At 35.9% G+C, this 18,508-nt stretch overlaps 2 protein-coding genes across 3 annotated transcripts in view; one reads left to right on the top strand and one right to left on the bottom strand.

The window, feature by feature from the left end:
- Positions 1–8,062, top strand: part of LOC118205829 (estradiol 17-beta-dehydrogenase 2-like) — a 128,731-nt gene extending 120,669 nt beyond the window's left edge. The window contains exon 5 of the mRNA XM_085813256.1: positions 8,035–8,062. Coding sequence (XP_085669382.1) covers positions 8,035–8,047 — 13 coding nt within the window. The 3' untranslated portion in view covers positions 8,048–8,062. The remainder of the gene's footprint in view (positions 1–8,034) is intronic.
- Positions 1–18,508, bottom strand: part of bwa (alkaline ceramidase) — a 188,647-nt gene that overhangs the window by 8,041 nt on the left and 162,098 nt on the right. For both annotated transcript variants that reach the window (XM_085813257.1, XM_035376034.2), the window contains exon 5: positions 11,515–11,766. In XM_085813257.1, coding sequence (XP_085669383.1) covers positions 11,515–11,766 — 252 coding nt within the window. The remainder of the gene's footprint in view (positions 1–11,514; positions 11,767–18,508) is intronic.

Below are 18,508 nucleotides of genomic sequence, written 5' to 3'. Positions count from 1 at the left end.
CGAGTTGTTTGAGCCTAATTTCCTTTTCCACTCGAATGTTACAACTCCATTTTCTAGTCTACAAAAGGCGCTGCCCGTGCCGTTCTCAGTTTTGGAGCCATCTGTGAAAAGGTTATTACTGTACCTCTGAATTGGTTGGTCCTTTATACTGATACCGTCAGAGAGATTAAAAGCTGCTGAATGAAAGTTATTGCAGTTGTTTTGCTCCTTGTAGTCCGAGTGGTGATAACTATGACCCCAGAGTGTTGAAGTTTGACCCAGCCTGGTAACCCTTACGATAGCTGCCTCCCTTTCTACTATCAAATCTAGGGGAGGAATTCCTGCTAGTTGTTGTAGGGCTAGTGTTGACGTGGTACGGTAAGCCCTGCATACTTGAAGTAGCTGCTGTCTTTGAATAGAGAGCAGGGATCTTTTCATATGAGAGGTAAGTTCGCCACCCCAGATTGCTGCTCCATAAGCTATTACTCTTTCTGTAATGGTTCTATGCCAAATTTTTAGTAGCTTAGATGAGGTACCCCATTTATGTGAAGTCATGCGTCTCATGTTGTTGCTTAGGATGCTAATTCGAGTCTTAAGATTCCTGCCATGTGGCATCCAAGAAAGTCTGTTGTCGAGTAATAACCCAAGATATTTCAATTGGGGGAAACATTTTACCGGTATCCCATGGAGTTTAATGCTTGGGTTACGTCTTAGCTGCTGATACGTCCTATGAGCAAAGCTTTAGTTTTCTCTGCCGAAATCTGAAGCTTATGTGCTCTGGCCCATTGGGAGAACAGATCAAGACAGTATTGAGATCTCGTTTCGAGGTTACTCCTTCCTGCCACAACTAGCATAAAATTGTCCGCATAGGCTATGATTTGAGCGTATTCTACGCTCTCAAACTGACGAAATGCCGAATTTGTCACTATATTCCACAGTGTTGGTCCAAGGCATGACCCCTGTGGGCATCCTCTAAAGACATTTTTGACATAAATGCCGCTGTCTGATGTTACTTGTACACTTCGATCTTGAAGGTACGAGCGAAGGATGGTAATAATGGCTGTTGGGCAGGCCATGTTGTACAGCAAATTTATTACGTCTGGCCACCAAAGGGAGTCAAAGGCTCCCTTGATGTCAATGGCTAATGCCAGTGAGCGCAAATTGTTATCCTTGTTCTGTTTGATAGTGGCCATTAAGTCTTTTATGGCATGTTCAGTAGAGTTGCCCATTCGGAATCCATATTGGTTGGGATGCAGGGTGTTGTTCCTTTGCAGGAAGAAGTCCAATCTGTAAAGAATTACTCTTTCCAATACCTTACCGAGCGCTGGCAGTAGACAGACTGGCCTGTAAGATGTAGGTTCTGCCGGAGTTTTGCCTGATTTTAGGAATAACGCCACTTCTGCCAACTTCATATTTTTAGGAAAGTACTGATGTTTCCAGCAAGCTGAAATGACCGCAAGGAATAGTTTTGGGAATTCCCGGTGTATCTCTCTAATGATGATATTATCAATTCCATCCGGACCTGGAGCTTTTTTGGGTGCCAGAGTACGTATGATGTTATCCACTTCCATTTGCGTAGGAGGGAGTTCGTCTCTTCTGGTAACTTGGCGAAATTTCATACTGTAGGTTTTTCTCGCTTCCTCTTGCTCCTCTAAGAAATCCTCTTCATCATCATCAGGAAAAACTGCATTTATGATCTCACTGATTACTTCGATGTTGGATGAGGCAGTGCTATTCACCATAGGCGAAAGGGTCGTAGGACGAAACACCTTGTTACATGTTATCTTTTGAGTAGGTCCAAAGGCATTACTACAGTAAGTTCTCCATGAGATTAACTTGGCCTCTTTAATTTTTCTTTTATATAAAGCTCTGGCTTTATTGTATGTTATCATTTTGAGTTGCCATAGATATGGATCTACCGTGGATTGTGCTTTTCTGCGAAGTGCTCGAACTCTGCTCCTCTCTGTGTTAAGCTCTGGTGACCACCAGGATATCGAGTGTTTTGCCTTTACAGATTTCAAACGATATGCTTTGTGGGCGGCTTGCACTATTTTTGTAACTAGTAAATCATAGAGATTATCTAAGGAGTTCCTGTCCTGGCAGTTGTTGAAATCTTTGATAAATTTCTCTACATGCGCTCGAATGTGTTCCCGTAAAATGGAATGTCCTCCAAATGCCGTTTTGAATCTTTTCTTTATTATGTAGTCTATAGGAGTATCCAGCCTGTAAGTAATAATTTTGTGATCACTGAGTGACGGCAGGTCACTCACTGTCCAATCTTGTATGTACGGAGTTGTATTGGGAGTTGATATTGTTAGATCTGGCCACCCTCGAGCTCTAGATGTTTCAAAGGTAGGCGGTGAGTCCTGAGCGTTGATGACAATGAAATGCTTACTGTCTAAGAATTCGAGTACCGCAATTCCCCTTCAGTTCTCCGAGTCAGCACCCCATAGTTGACTGGTGGCGTTAAAGTCTCCTGCTATGATACAGTGTGATGCCCCAGTTAGAAGGTTAGAATTAAGTTCCTCTAATAGAGAGGTAATATCTTCGCTCGGGGGTAGATACACAGCAATAATATCAATGCTGCAATTACTAGTGTCTAGTCTGATGGAGACTGTATGCTCTGTGATTTTCATTAGGAGAGGGGAGAGAGGGCCACTGTAAATAATAGCAGCTAGCTGATTCTTTGAGAGAAACGTTCTGCTGTGTGTTGGAACACTAGGAATCACTCCGTTGAAAACGTATGGCTCTTGGAAGATTCCGACATTGGCAGCAGTATGTGTCATTACTTGCAGCGTATTTATGGTTGCTGCATAGCACTTCTGCAAGTTACACTGTAAAAATCGAAGACCTGCTATATGTTTGTTTAGTGTCACCTTGGTTTAGTTCTTTGCAGTGGTCCTTCTCAGGCTCTCGAAATGGGCTCCATACACTGGGCAGGAACTTGAAGTAGCTGGGTGATCTGTGCTGAAAGAGGTCCCCTTTTCAGAATTACTACTGCAGCAATTAGTGCAACTCACTTTTTCCGAGCTACACTCCTGCGTCGGGTGGCTGTTACCACACTTCGCGCAAACTGGAGCGTTTTTACAGTTCCTGCTATAGTGACCGAACTCCTGGCAGTTGTAACAGCGTATGATCCTAATGTACGGACGGAGAGGACAAGACTCAAAACCCACTAAAAGACGGCCTAGCTTAACTAGGTGTTCTGCTGACTTAGGATCTATGTCTATCACCCAGTTTTTCCTTCCGCTTTGCCCGGAACGGCTTGCTCGTATTTGAAAAGCACTGGGATTCAAATTGGGCAGTTGGTCTACAAGTGCTGCTGTTAGATCTTCTTTTCCTAGATTCTCAGGTACTCCAAAAATAATTACACTTTCCCTTCTTGGCTTGGGCTCCCGAAATTCAAGTGTCTCTAGTAGTGCTGGCCTGTCCTCGATTGCCTGTTTCAGGCGTAGCAGGTGAGCTTTTTCTCGACACCGGATGAGAAGCTCTCTGGACCTTGTCGGCCGAATCTGCACTAAAGTGATCCCTAAATGGGAGGGTTTCAAATCTGCTGAAAGTTGAGCTTTAATCCCTTCGGGTGTCCATGTGGAGTTCTTTGACCTTAATAATAGAACGTGCTCCGATAGAACTGGAGAAGATCTTGAAGGTGGAGAAGTTTTCCGCTTCTTTCGTGTCACCTCAGTGAAGGAATATTCTTTTGTGGACTGTTCTTCTGGGGCTGAGGATTCCACTGCTTGATAAGACTCGGAATGTTGAGGATTCTCGTGAGATGGCTGTAAACTGTGTGCGAGTTGCTGTTGTTGCAGAGCCAAGACTTGTCCCTGTAGCTGGGCGAGATAAACCTCTTGTTCCATTAACGTTATGCGAACGGTGTTCACAAAATATGTAAATTGCTTTCTTTCAGAAGCGTTTAGTCTACGAGATTCCTTTGCTTGTAAGATGAATAACTGGAGTTGGTTACAGATGTGGTTAATTGCTTCCAACCTGGAGTTAGGTGTCGATGTGCTAGCAGTACCTTTAACAGAAGGGGGAGAATGTTGAATAAGACTGATAATCACGCACACCATTACACAGAACTGAATAATAACAAAATGACTATTAGAACACGATGCACACACTTTCTACGACTAAACTCGAATGAGAAGATGCGCAATCAAATCACATAAACTGACAGTAAAGTATGCACTATAGCACTATAAGATGAGATAACTTCAAAAACACTATACTTTCACAGCACTGAAAATTTGATTAGGAGATGAATGAAGATATCTCACAAATAAATTATCTTGCATAAATATTGAGTTTGCGCTGTAGCACTATGAAAGAAAAGATTAAAAAAAAAAAAGAAAAAGAAAGAGCAATAATGTATGCACACACTCACGGTAAGCACTGAATAAAAATTACGCGTTCTGTACACTGGAAAAAAAAAAAAAAAAGATGAATACTTGAGCACAATACACTAACTTTTCACTGCCTTAAGTAAGTACTGAATAATATTCACACGCACTATATCAAAGCACTGAATAATATGATTAATACTGGAGCTCTTCGTAGCATTAAACTTGAATGAGGAGATGTACAATCAAATCGCATACACTGCCGATGAAGTATGTACCGTACTGCGAGAACACGGTGCACAAACTTCCGATATTAATAATGAATAAGGAGATGTATGGTGAAATTTCAAAAATCTTCTTTACATATATTGAGTATGTGCTATAGCACTAGTTCGGACTGGTGTATGTAAGTGGTAAATACTTCGTAAGCGTTAAAATCTCTTTCAAAATAAGCAATGCACACACTTTCACAGCCATAGTATTATCCACAAAGAGTATTTGGAAAAGGCAATACCTTTTATGGAAATGTGTACAGCATGAAATTACTCAGTGCTGATGCTGCTTTCAAATAAAAATATTGAACTGAGCTCTGGCGCGAAAAGGTAATGCTCCATTAAGATAATGCAAGACCACATGTATCTGCATTTACAGGTTGAACAAAGTACAGACTTTAACAGGACGTTTTGCCCCACCCACCATATAGCCCCAACATCACTCCTTCAGACTTTTTTCACAGCTGCAGCTACATCTTTCTGATGCTATCTTCTATTCTGCACAGGACGTCCAAAATGAGGTTAATCTGTTTTTGGACTTGTTGCCACCAGGTTTCTGGGCCAAAGACTTTTGAAAAATACCAAAATGTTGACTGAAAATCATTGAGTTGGGTAGTGATTACTATCCATACTAACGGTATTGCTTTCATGTTGTTTTTTCCTAATAAACTTTTTTTGCGGAAAACTTTCGTTACAAATGTTTGTTTGATTATCTGCATCCTCAGATTCAATATTCAATAGAAGTGTCATGTTTTTAGCGTATTTTTAATCTGACATGCATGAACAGCTAGCCCATACTTGCAAATCTCAAACTATTTATGCATCTGTAGATTTCCATGCTTTATAATTCAACCAGCATGTAACTGTTCAGTCTTTTCCAGTTTTTTTTTTTTTTTTTTTTTTTAAATCTCTTTGTCATAACAAATCATAATAAGACTACACAACTTACTGAGGGACTATTTATGACTAATAGGAAGAAAGCATTAAGATATTTTATGAAATATGGTATCTATTCCAACAAAAGATGTGAAAATTCATTTCTGTGAAGCTATACTTTCTAAATGATAAAATTTTAAGAAACCATAATAACGAATTTTAATTTGCAATATTAAAAACTCTAAGTAAAGTATAAGACGCAAACTGGTTTGAAGACAGCCATATCCCCTTGAAAACAGACGTTGATTTTATTTATAGCTGGGCAAAGCAATACTAGTCAGTAAAATACTGAAAAGAAAAATTTGAATTATCACCCAATACAGCTGTCAAATGCTGTAATTACAAATACCATCTCACAAAGTTGTCAATGAAACAGTGAGTTTTTGTGGCTGCATATAATAAAAAAAGTACTCAGTTTTGAATCATGTGAATTAGCATATTAAGACAGGGGACATAAAAATTATTAAAATATAAGAAGATTAAATTGATTCACTTAGCACACTAACTTTATTAATATTAAAACATATTGTATAAAAAGAATAGCGTATGGTTTTCCTTTTGTGAACGATTTACAACCAAAAAAGTATTGTAATGTAATTTTTCAGTTTTAAGGTGCATATCCCCCTTTTATGAAATGATGCTTACAGGTTTTCTAAATTTTACTGCACTTTCCATACAAAACTACAGTTAACTTTTATATATTTTACTCATTAAAAAAATATTGTATTGCCAATGTTCTTGAAAGACCTCAGAAAATAGTATACTGTGAAATAATGATAAAGACAATTTACTTGAATCACAAAGTGAAATGATAGGAGAGCAGAAAAAAATACTGATTTGAAACATGATTAAGAACAAAGTGCCTATTTTAAAACAGGCTACTCTTGTTAGTAAATCAAGTTTCTGATAAATAAAATAAATCATTGCTCTTGCTATTTCTATATATATTCAGTCTACCGGAAAGTTCTATCCATTTTTGGAATAAAACAAAATACAAATTCTTCTTACCGCCAATAAATTTTATTAAATAATATAATTGCCATTGTTATTAATGACTTCTTGGCAGCGTGAGGGCAATTTGTACATCCCATTTTAAAAAATGCTTATCTTTTGATGCAAAAAAAACTGAACCAGTACTTCGATATCTTCTTCATTTTAAAATTTTTTGCCCTTCAAAAAATTTTATAAGGACGAAAACAAGTGATAGTCGGAGAGTGCTAAGTTCGGAAAATATGGTGGATGTGACAGAATTTCCAAGCCTAGTTCCACCATTTTTGACGAGTCCCCAAATCAACATGTGGCCTGCCATTATCATGATGCAGTATAATGTCCTTCATGTTGAACATCGCCAGCCTCTTTTATTGAACTACTGTCTTTAAATTATCCAGTTATTAACAATACTTCTCCGAATTGAGCTGTTCATTTGGTTTTAAAAGCCCATAATGTACTGGTCCTCGAATGTCCCAACACATACACAACATTTTCTTATTCAAATTTGGTTTAGAGGTGGAAGGGCTAGGTTTTCCGAGTTCACAATATGCCCTTTTCCGTACGATGTTTTCGTAGTTAATTCCCTTTTCATCCCCAGTTATCATCCTGTTCAAAAAGGGCTCGATTTTGTTCTGAGCAAGCAGAGAAGTGAATATGACGACTCGATCATCCAAATTCTTAAGACTTAATTCACGTGGCTCCCATCTTGAATATTTTCACACCAATACTATCTTCCGAATATGGCCCAAAATGGTTTGATGAACTCAATTAAGCCTTTCTGCGATCTCCGATGTTCTGAGAAAAGGATCTTGCTCCAACATAATCTTAATAACATCATCATCGATCAAAGATGGTAGCCCAGAAAGTGGCTATCAGAAAGGTCGAAATCAATTGCTTCAAATTTTTCGAACCACCTTCTGCATAACCTACCAGAAAGTGTATTTTCAACAAGCACTTTCAATAAATTTCTACATGCTTCTGTAGCATTTCTTCCTTGTTGAAATGCATATAAAATACAGTGGTGTAAATGAACTTCATAAGTAACCATGGGTACACTGTCGCTTCAAAGACTAACGTGAATCAACTTTGTTTTAGTTAATTTGCTTCTTCAGTATGTATACATTAAGGGATAAAAATAGAGAGTCGAACATGCACCAAATAAACATGTGCTTACATATCGAAAATTGTTGTCATAGAAACGGACAGAACTTTTCGGTAAACCGAATATATGTAAGGTTTTATTTTGCACACACAGATAGATACAAAATAATACAATACTAGGGAAATAAGAGAAAATCGTTATTAATAGGGGGTTGTACCGCTTTTTGACTAAGGTACACACTGTATGCAACATGAGGTGGATGCACAGAGGTCTTACATATCATGTAAGAGAATAATGAACCTATTCCTCTGGCACCAAATGTCTCCAATTCTGGAAATGTAATTAGAGGCAGAATTCAGAATTTCGCCATTAAGTTCTAATTCTAAATATCTAAAAAATGTTCAATAATTTTCAGGTTGGAAGATTAAAGGGGAGATGAGATGTTCTACTTTAGCATCATGCTCTCTGAACCATGCTTGAACACACTTACCAGTGTGGATAGGAGCACTGCTGCTTTCAAAATGTCCAGGAAGAAAGTGTAAAAGAAAGGATAGACATGATTCACATCAGAATGGTCTAAAAGACATCAGCTTTAATCTTCCCATGCAGAATAACAAATGGGCCAAGACTGTGCTACGGTATTGAACCTCATATCAACAAGAAGCCATCTCCATGCTTAATGGTCTATAAGAGACAGGCAGACATAAATACTTCTCTGGCAATTCTTTTGACATAAATTTCCCCAATGGTCTGAATTAAGAATGTTGATTCATGAGAACAGATAACTACTGGGGTTTAATAAACACAACACAGCATTGGTACTAGATGACTTGTTGCCATTGCTATGGAGCCCAGGCTTGGTGAACTCGGCAGTACTGTTATCACTTGAAAGCATTACATAATGTCTTCAAAAATACAGAGGTCTCTTTTAACAGTTTTGGTAGAAACGATATTTTGGAGAGGCTGTTCATTTTGGGCATCACCTGGAATACTTATTGCCTCGGCTTTTGGGACACTAGGTGTTTCAACATCCATCTATCCTTATCAGTCAGCTTTGTTGTTTACTATTCTTATATTAAGACATTATTCTTTGTATACGCTGTCACAATGCCCGATACCATCCTCATAGCAGATCTAAAACTTTTTGATATTTTCATGAGCAAAGCTCATGGAGTTAAAGATATTCAAATAATTATATCTCTCAGAAAGTTTGTCAGACTTGGTATTTTGATATTTCAGTGCCTTTCAATAGGTACAATTGATACATTCAATCTCTACTGCAGACTTCTACAGCAGGTATGAAATGTAACATTTTTCACAAACCCTTGTACTATTTGGTTCCTCATCTGTAATGAATCATAGTTGTTTACTGATGGTCATACTGAGTCAGACTGATAATCTTTACTGACAGATTGCTTAATAAAATGTTTATTTAATTTAGACACATGCGCTTTTCAAACAATGACCAAAGAATGATGATGTCTAATGAAAAATACAACCTTCTAGTTTATAAATAATGGGAAAATAAATGCTGTATACAGGTTCTAGTTGAATTCAATCCATAAGAATGATGTTCAATAAATAAAGCAGCAGGACATGAAAAGGTAAGAACATACCAGTCAGAATTCTAAGCCATAAAAGAATTTTTAAGCTTTTTCCTCTTTAAAGTACATCTTACAAATGATGACATCTTTGTATAAAAAGATACAGTATGCTTACAAAAAGAAATGAATTCATAAAACTAATTACTAAGAGGATAAATTCTACCTTGCTTGTTTTTAACTATGAATTATCATTTCCCTACCTTTTATAAAATACCAACATTAGCTTAACAAATGAGTTTGGAAGCACTGCTCAGTTATTTAGATTATACTAAATTTTCTCAATTATAATTTTAAGATTCATTTTGTTGGCTGCAAGCTAAAAACAGTAATTTTATCCAAATATTTAATTTATTTGTTTACATTCTGATACACTGTTTGTTCTTATATGTTTTGTTTTACTGTGTATTTTTTAATTGCTTTTATTTATTTGGTGCATTATTTCAATGTAATTTTTTTATTTATTTTACATTTTGAATAGTTATCAATTTATCGGTAATAATTGTATTTTTACGAGTTTATTATTTTTTAACTGCTATTATCTAACCGGTGCATTATTTCAATGTAATTTTTCTCATTTATTTTATATTTTGACTATAATTATCAATTTATCTGTAATAATTTTATTTTATGGGTTTATTATTATTGTTAACGCAAAAATTCAGCTTGAAAGTGTGTTAGCTCATGCAGTTATTCATCATGTCATAGCAATATCTACTGATTTTTTATCGATTTGGTGATATTTTTTTTTTTGGGGGGGGGGGAGGGATTTACATTTAAAAGACTTGATGATTGATTTTTTATATTCTCCTAACAGTTTTCACATCTTTGGCAACAACATAAATACTGACTTTGAGAAAGCTCAGAGCAGTTTAAAATCAGTCTAGCCTGAAAGTAGCTTGAATTTAAACAAACAGTGATTTTCAGCCTTTGCTTAGTAAACAAGTTTGCATTTTTTTAACTCAGAAATTTCAGTCTTTCAAAAACAATAATTTTGTACTCTTAGCATAGTCTGTCCAATTATCAATTCTGCATCAAAGAGAATTATGGAAATAGCTTTTCCGTCTCTTAATAGTTTTCTGTTTTTTCCCCTTCATTTATAAAACTGCTACCACTTAGGCTGCAATAATTGTGTTTTCTTTCTCATTTAGTTTTTTTATTTAAAAAATCTACATGAACTCAATCCAGGGATTTGTACATTAGCACACAACTATACAAACATTACAGTCAAGAAAATACGTCTATCACATTCAATATTGAATCAAGTATGCTATTCAAAAGACTTCAACATTATTCCTTGAAGTCTGCATTTTAAAAATAAAAGCAGCTGCAAAACAAGTGCACAGAAAACCAAAATTTTTATAGAGATGCAGAATAGGAGCCTGTTATAGGAACTAAAGCAAATAATCTCTGTACATAAAAATTTAATAAATATGTTAACTAAAATTATATAAGAAAAAAGATTTTGCTTTTCTTACTAAAAAAATCACATAATTTAAAGCAATTATTTGACATATTACAAACAGGTTAATTGTTTAGCCACATCAGCTCTCAATATTAATACTATTTATATGATAAGAATTCAAATTTCTTTATCGAAAAATAATTGATACTGTATCAAGCAGACCAGTCAGATCTTGAGCTACTTCCTCATGAATAGCTACTCAATCATCAAGATTCATAAACTTATCTCACACTCCATGACAAGTAAATTTCAAATGTCACTTAATGCAGTGTGGCCATGTTAACAAAGCAGCATTGACTCTGAAAAAGAAACCTATACTAATTAGAAAAAAGAAAAAGAAATATATATTGGTCAGAAATTGGTTGGGGGAAAAAAAAATATTCCTCAAATCTATAAGCCTCTGGATGAGAAAATTATTCACAAGCTACTAATCAATACACAATTAATATACTGGAGACCTGGATTAAAAAATCTTATTGCTTGTTTACACACATCAGCAACCGTTAATGAGAATTTGATATGCTAGCATCCTTTTGTATCACTAATATTTCCAGCCACACAGTCAATTTCAGCAAACTTTTAGCAATCACAGATGGCTTCTGTGTTGTTAGCTGATTACATTTACATTCTGCTACTTATGGACATTTCAAGGACTTTCAACATCCCAGCTATGAAAATCATACAATGGTATTTTCCATTATTTATTTTTTAAGCTATCTGGATATAATTTTCATTTTATTGTGAATATTCATATATAATGAATTTCAGCACTAATAAGAATAGCTCCTACTATTATTTCTTCTCAATAAAAAAAAAAAAAAAAAATTACCTGTCCGAAGGCCAGAATCGCATGACGGGAAGTTGCTCAGGAACTGTATCACAAGCATCAAAATAAGCAAATAAAACACAAGCAGTGTAAGCAGCAATAGCAATTAGAATGTGCCAAGCCCCATGCAGGTATGGAAAATTCAACTTTGACCATATCTCACAGAATAAACGATCATTAATCCAACATATTACAGCTGCAATCCAAACCCATGCACATCTGTAACCCAGCTTCACAACTCTCAAATTTCTGCATCTGCAAAAAATTAAAGCACTATTTTTGAACAGAAGAAGGGGAGGAAAAAGCATTAAATCAAAATCTGGTAGATTAAAATGTTTCTATTGATGGTACACATATCATTACAGTTAAAATTCAGCATTAATGTAACAAATAGATTAAATATAATAACAAATGATAGTACAAATTTTGATGAAAAATTACATTAAAAAATATTGGTACTTGGATATTAGCAAACATCTACCAATACAATAATAATTCTAGCTTCACCTCTACTATGAGACAACCCAAGAATCTGTTCCAAAGTCTTCTAGAAAAATGCTACTTTTTATTCCAAAAAGGGATAAAGAGAAAGTGAAAAATTATTTCTCCCTTTACCACTTTGTAACTACAGTTGGAGATGACACTTTTTTTTTTTTTTTTAGTCCAAAGGGATTTGAATCCCGAAGGACTATTAGTTTCGTTTTGGCATTTTGCGTCGGACTCATAAATGTCGGTTCACTTTTCAAACTGTTGCCACAAAATGTTAGAGTCCTGCATTATATTTGAAGAAATTAAATAATGAAAAATCTGCATAAATGTATGTATATTTCTCGTATTGTGATAAAACAACGGTACATAGAGTCATCGAATTTTGAATAACGTAATCCTCCAACGAATATGAGCATGTGGAAGACCAAATTTGAAATTTGAAATTTGTTTTATGATCGATTTCCTACTTTTTAAAACTTTGACGAATTTTTGATTAACAAACTCAAGGATTTCAAAGCGAGCAATGGCAACGTTGTGCAGAAAAAACATTTTTATCTCCAGTGCGCGAGTCTCTGTATCGGAAATTCTAAAGATATGCTCGTTTTAAAACTATTTTGCGATATTACTGTTGCACTGGATCTTATGGTTTAAGTGCGAGGAACATGATATTTAATAAATAAAGGTAACACACAAAATGTTAAAAAACGCCCCTTTGGACGTTAATTTAAAATCTGAAACATTTCAGTTTTTTTTTTGTTTTTCTTTCTTCTTAATTTTGAAGTCAATTTCAGACTAATATATCTCTATTGCATCATTTTTCGATAACCATTTCCTTGTCAGAAGACCTCAGTATGAAGTTTGCTTGCTTCACATTAATTCTCACTGCATTTTGCATCATGTATTTTAGATTTACCAAGAAATAAGCAATTCATTAATCCAAACATGTGATATTTTGCCAAAAATCACAAGTTTAACAACTCACATGAAATGAAACTACATACAAGGAAGATGTATGATGAAAGCGTAATATTAACCACTGCTGACTAATTGTTGCAATAAGAAATAACCGCTAACTAAAGGAAAATCACTTCTCTCCTTATTTAGAATTCCTATGAAGGCAGAGACGAACTGCCAAGACCAACTGTTTGTAATGGAGCTTCTAATGGACCCTACCACCAAATGCTAATTTTCACAGTTATTCATTTTCTGAAAACAAAATGTGTTAAACCGAATGAAATTCATTATCAATTTACAGATAGCACAGATATAAAAAATGTCTATAAATGGTGTAGAGAGTTTAAAGATGGTTGTACTGAAATTCACAAAGGAAAAAAATGTGGCAAACTGTCAATTTCCTACGAGACAGTCATGACTGAGCAAACAATTCATGAAAATTGGCAAATCACTCTGGATGATCTCGACATTTTGGTTCCTGGGGTTTCCGAAGCACCATTCATCGAATTTTGACGGAAAAGTTGCAATATCAGAAGTGCACAAGATGAGTTTCACAAATGCTCACAAAAGACCAATAGCCTTAAAATGACTCTTCCCATGAATTTCTTCACTGCCATGCAGATTAACCCCCTGAGTGTTACAGGTTTAGCCCTGAAATTTCCAAGTTTCTCAAAATGTCATGAATAAATGGTATTTTCTTGATTTAAATTAAAAATGACTCTCTCATTTTGTACCTTGATTCCTTTTCTTCTAATACCCATCTAAATCAAAATCAGATACATTAAAAGCTAGCAGAAATTTTCATGTATAATGAATATAAAAGGCAGCCTTCTATACAGAATTTTCCATCCGTAACCCTGAGAGAAGCCGCCCAGTCAGTATAACGGTCAGGGAAGCTGACTGCAATGCTGAAGGGCCTGGGTTCGAATCCCGGAGAAGGCATGGTTGTAACAGTCCATCCCTTCATAGGAAAGGCGATGATGGCCCACCTATTAGGTGCCTCCATAATAAAGAGACCACCACATCCGGCCTTGTATAGATTAATGGACTGGGTTACATTTGTAATTGTTCACAATCTGCCATTGGGGGGGAGGGAAACCCTGGAGGGTTAAAAGGACAACTTTTTGGACTCAATTTTCATGGGTGACAAAACCTGAGCATTCCACTTTACAGGTGAAGCCAACTACCTCATGAGTGGTAACATTCCTCCTAATTCAAGACATAAAAACTCAAACAATCACAGTCTGCCAGTAAAGTCACGACAGCTGTGTTTTGGAATTGAAAGCAAGTATTGTTGGTCAACTTTATGGCTTCTGGAACCACAAAAAATGTTGACAGGTATTGTGAGATACTGAAAAAATTCAAAGAGACAATTTAGAACAAGAGATAATGAATGCTAAGCAGGGGCAAAGGCATTCTATACAAGAACGTTCCCCCCATCAAACCACCATTCTTCTGTAACAGTTTAGGTAGCACGTCATCACCCACCCAGCATATAGTCCAAATTTGGCCCCCAGTGACTACCACATGTTTCCTAAGCTGAAAGAACATTTGGGTGGAATGCACATAAGCACCGACAAGGAGAAAGATGAGATTCAACATTTCCTCAATGATGTGATGTTATGCTGGGATGACACGGGCATACAAAAGCTACAAAAATGCATTGATCAAAATGCCAATTATGTAAAAAAATAGATAAATTTTTAGCTTTAAAATTATGTAAACATTTCTGAAAGTAAATGTTTCTTTGCATTTCTAAGAAGACAGGAGACCTTACTTTTGGAATGATCCTCATATATTAATTATGTTAAAATTGAACAATTAGTTGAGGAAATATGCTGACAACTAATGTTCAACTATGTAATTATTTATGTCAATTATCTGCAACTGAATGCAGAATCGAATTGTGTCTAGGTTAAGGCATGAAATATGAAAACTAGGTGACTGGCAAAATGTTGTGCAAGACCAATGTAAGCATTTGAATGTGCAAGATTATTTTATTATTTTTATTTTATTTGAATGCGCAATATTATACTTTTGGATGTGCAATATAATTATTATTTATTAAATTTAATACAGTTTCTAAACATGATCAGTATTGTTTAATTATGACTCAAAAGTGTAATTTAAGTGAATTGCAAAAATGGGTGTTGCAAAAAAGGCAATTGCAAATGGAAGTCACTCAAAATCTATATACCTCTAAGTATCGTATCAAGAGCTTGGAGACACTTTTGCATAAAGAGACTGGTCAAAGGTAACCATGGACAAAAACAGCATCTGAATACCATTTTCTGTCATTGTCAGCTTGAAGGAATTAAGTGAGCACAGAGTTGTTTTACGCCTTCAGAATTTTACAGGCACTCAAATCAGTCATTTTATTGCTGCACAAAAGCTGTTTAATGACGCTGAACTGTGCGCAAGAAAAATTGTTTGTGTCCCACTTTTATCTTTTATAGAGACCAATTTATGATGGTATCATCTTCATATTCAATTGAGCCAAGAGAAATGGAACTGCGTATTTTTTATTGACAAGATCAGATACAGCCTTAAACGCAACACTAAATGTGTTTTGATCTGTAGGGAATGAGAAACATAACTTGCCTACTCTTACAATGAAAGAGGCTGTTTCTGCAAATATAATTTCATGTTTTGAATGGAATTATCAAAATTTGCTGAAAGAAGCTTAATATCTTTGATGAGCTTCTCTAATCAGTCATAAAATATGTAGATGACATCTTGAAACCACATTTAACCCTTTGCGCTCGAGACGCTTTTCTGTCGGGTGAACCAGGAACTCGAGAGTAATCAGCCACTCTCGCTTATATCATGAGTTCCTTATTGTTAACTTAAAATAATTTTAGACACAATAAAACACTTTAAACTCATATATTTTAACATTATACATATTTTTTTAACTTAATGAAACATACGTATTAAACATTACGTTCTAAAATTTTGCTTCATATGATATTTTACAAAACAATATCCAATATGCATCCTTGGCTTGTCGGGGCATGTGTCACAGTAGTATACAGTTTGTCGCCTTTGGAACGTTCTTTGGGAGCAAACCTTGCAATCTTTTTTTTGCCCCATCAAAATAATATGCAGCTTCCCATTTAGTTGGATCGCTTCAGAAATGCTCTGTGAAGTAGAAGCTGTGCTGGGTTGTTTTTGTCGAAAGTCTCCTCTCAGTTGATCTACTAAAGTTTTCAAATATTGCAGGTGACTAAGTGGCCATTCGTTTCTCTGCTTCTTTACTGATTTATAAAGAATGTATGAATTGATGGAGCAGATCTCCAAACCCCCCAAAAATAGTTTTTGCCACCATTCTATGGATTTTCTTAAAAAAACAATATGTCGAAGCCAGTTGGTCAGCTCGATCAACACCGCTCATAAATTTGATGTAATTTACAATAACATTGGGCTTTTTTATAGCGACTTCAATACCGCTTCGTAGAGTTCTTTTTACAGGAGTTATTCCCGCATTATTCCAAGTAGTCAAAGCCGTCACGATCCTCTTGTCCTTCCACGCAAGAACCAAAATATTACCTTTACAATATGCACATGTGGTTCGATTCTCAAATTTTGGCTTTCGTATTTCACATGGCAGGTGCTTTCTATTTGTCATGATCGTCCCAGTTAAGTGGCACTTTTGTTTGCGTAATTCTTCTGCCAATATGCAACTCATATAATAATGATCCGTGAACATGTGGTGTCCCTGCACACCGGGAATTTTATCCTGTATCATTTTATATAGACGTAGCGGTATTCTGGTTGATACCGGTAGATTGGGTCTTATCAAAGTCTCTGTTGTTAGAGATCCATAATACGGCAGAATAGCACAAATGAAGCCAGTATTTGAATCTGCGAGCGTATAAACCCAAATACCCCATTTTGTAGGTTTCTTTGGATTGTACGTAATGAATGATATGTGGCCTTTGAATTTGACAGTCGACTCATCCACACAAATATGCTCTCCAGGTACAAAATAATTCAAGAACCTTTCATTCATATACTCGAGGAAACCAGATACTAACTGAAAACGGGTTCTAGGGTTTGTGTTTTCTGAGGGTATTATCTTGAGGTGAAGTCTCCAAAATATTTGACAAAATCGGTCTCTCGTAAACGTGTCTGAGTAAAACGGAATATAACTAGTATCATTTTTCGACCAGTATTATTGTATGTTTGCCAGTGGCATTGTCCCCATATTTATGATTGCCCCAATAAACGCCCAAAACCATGATCGCCATATAGAACTGGATGATAAGGTCTTCCTTGCAGCGTTATTCTTAGTTTCCTGCACTATGTCAGTAACTAATTCCTCGGTGAAAAATAATTTGAAAAAATCTATTGGTTCTTTTATGTGTGCAAATACGTGAGGTCCTACTTGTCTTTCACCGGATACAAACGGTATTCTTCTGGGGATTTCTTCAGATTCTGTGCACACTGTCCATTCTGAAGGTTCAGTCTCTTCTGTACAATCACTTTGGCTTCCAAATTCACTATCGATTATTCGGATTTTTCGTCTTCTTGCTCCTCTAACGTCGTAACTAACTTTATCACTTCTGTCTTCGTTCTCATGGGAAAGCTGTCTATGTAGTGATGTAATTTCGTTCATTATTGCCAAAAAATTAAACTCATCTTCGCTAAAAGTAACTTCTTCGTCGTGTTCCATACTTATTGGGCTTTAATTATGGCAAAGCACACTAGGGCTATCTGCCTAAGGGGGAGGGATGCCTTCGTGAAGGACTTTCTAAGGGAAACGAAAATATACTGGGCTCAGTAACTTTGAAAGAAATACTGTGATCGGCAAGAAGGTTGAGTTCGAACTGATGTCGAAGACGGAGTCCTACCCGCGGTCGCAAGTATTTTTGAGATAAGACATTTAATCGCATAAGCATTGCAAAGACAACCTTTATTTGAGATAAGACATCCTTATAGCTATTCTGACACCTCGTAATATGATCTACAAAAGGCCAAGTAGATCTCTCAAGTGATATTCCTTAGGTCAAACACAAATAAACACATCGATTCGAATGGTGCCTCTCAGAGGCACAGCTCGAGTTATCGCATCACATGCAGTGGTGCCTGAGAAGCACCGCTCGAATGCAAAGGGTTAAAACTGTAAGGATTCTATTCGGTTAGATGTTTTGTGAAGAGATAACTGAGCTCCAAATCGAGCATCTCTGATGTCAGAACACTTGAAAGCAGAATATATCACTTGAATGGATTTGCCAACTTACTCACCAAAACTGACCCTGATTAAGTATGTGTGGCGTATCTAAGGACAGTATCCCCATTCAAAACATTTCACAACTGCAATTTTTCTGCTTTGTCACACAAAACAATAACAACAGATCACTTTGAGGTTACTACATAAAGAAGAAAAACTGTTTTCCATAACAGACATAATGACTGCCATCAAAGAGAAAGATTTGTTGCAAAACAGAAGAAATAATTTTCCATTATTTTAAAATTTCTAAGAATTTGACTCTAAATTCAATATTGTGAGATAAATTAACCTGCAAACATGGCAATTTACACAAAATCATGC

The sequence above is a fragment of the Stegodyphus dumicola genome, chromosome 3, assembly GCF_044657685.1.
Source record: "Stegodyphus dumicola isolate Sdum_Otavi_A_Nest chromosome 3, ASM4465768v1".
Classification (NCBI taxonomy): domain Eukaryota; kingdom Metazoa; phylum Arthropoda; class Arachnida; order Araneae; family Eresidae; genus Stegodyphus; species Stegodyphus dumicola.
Note: the sequence above shows the minus strand (reverse complement) of the source record. Positions and strands in the feature narration are given on the sequence as shown.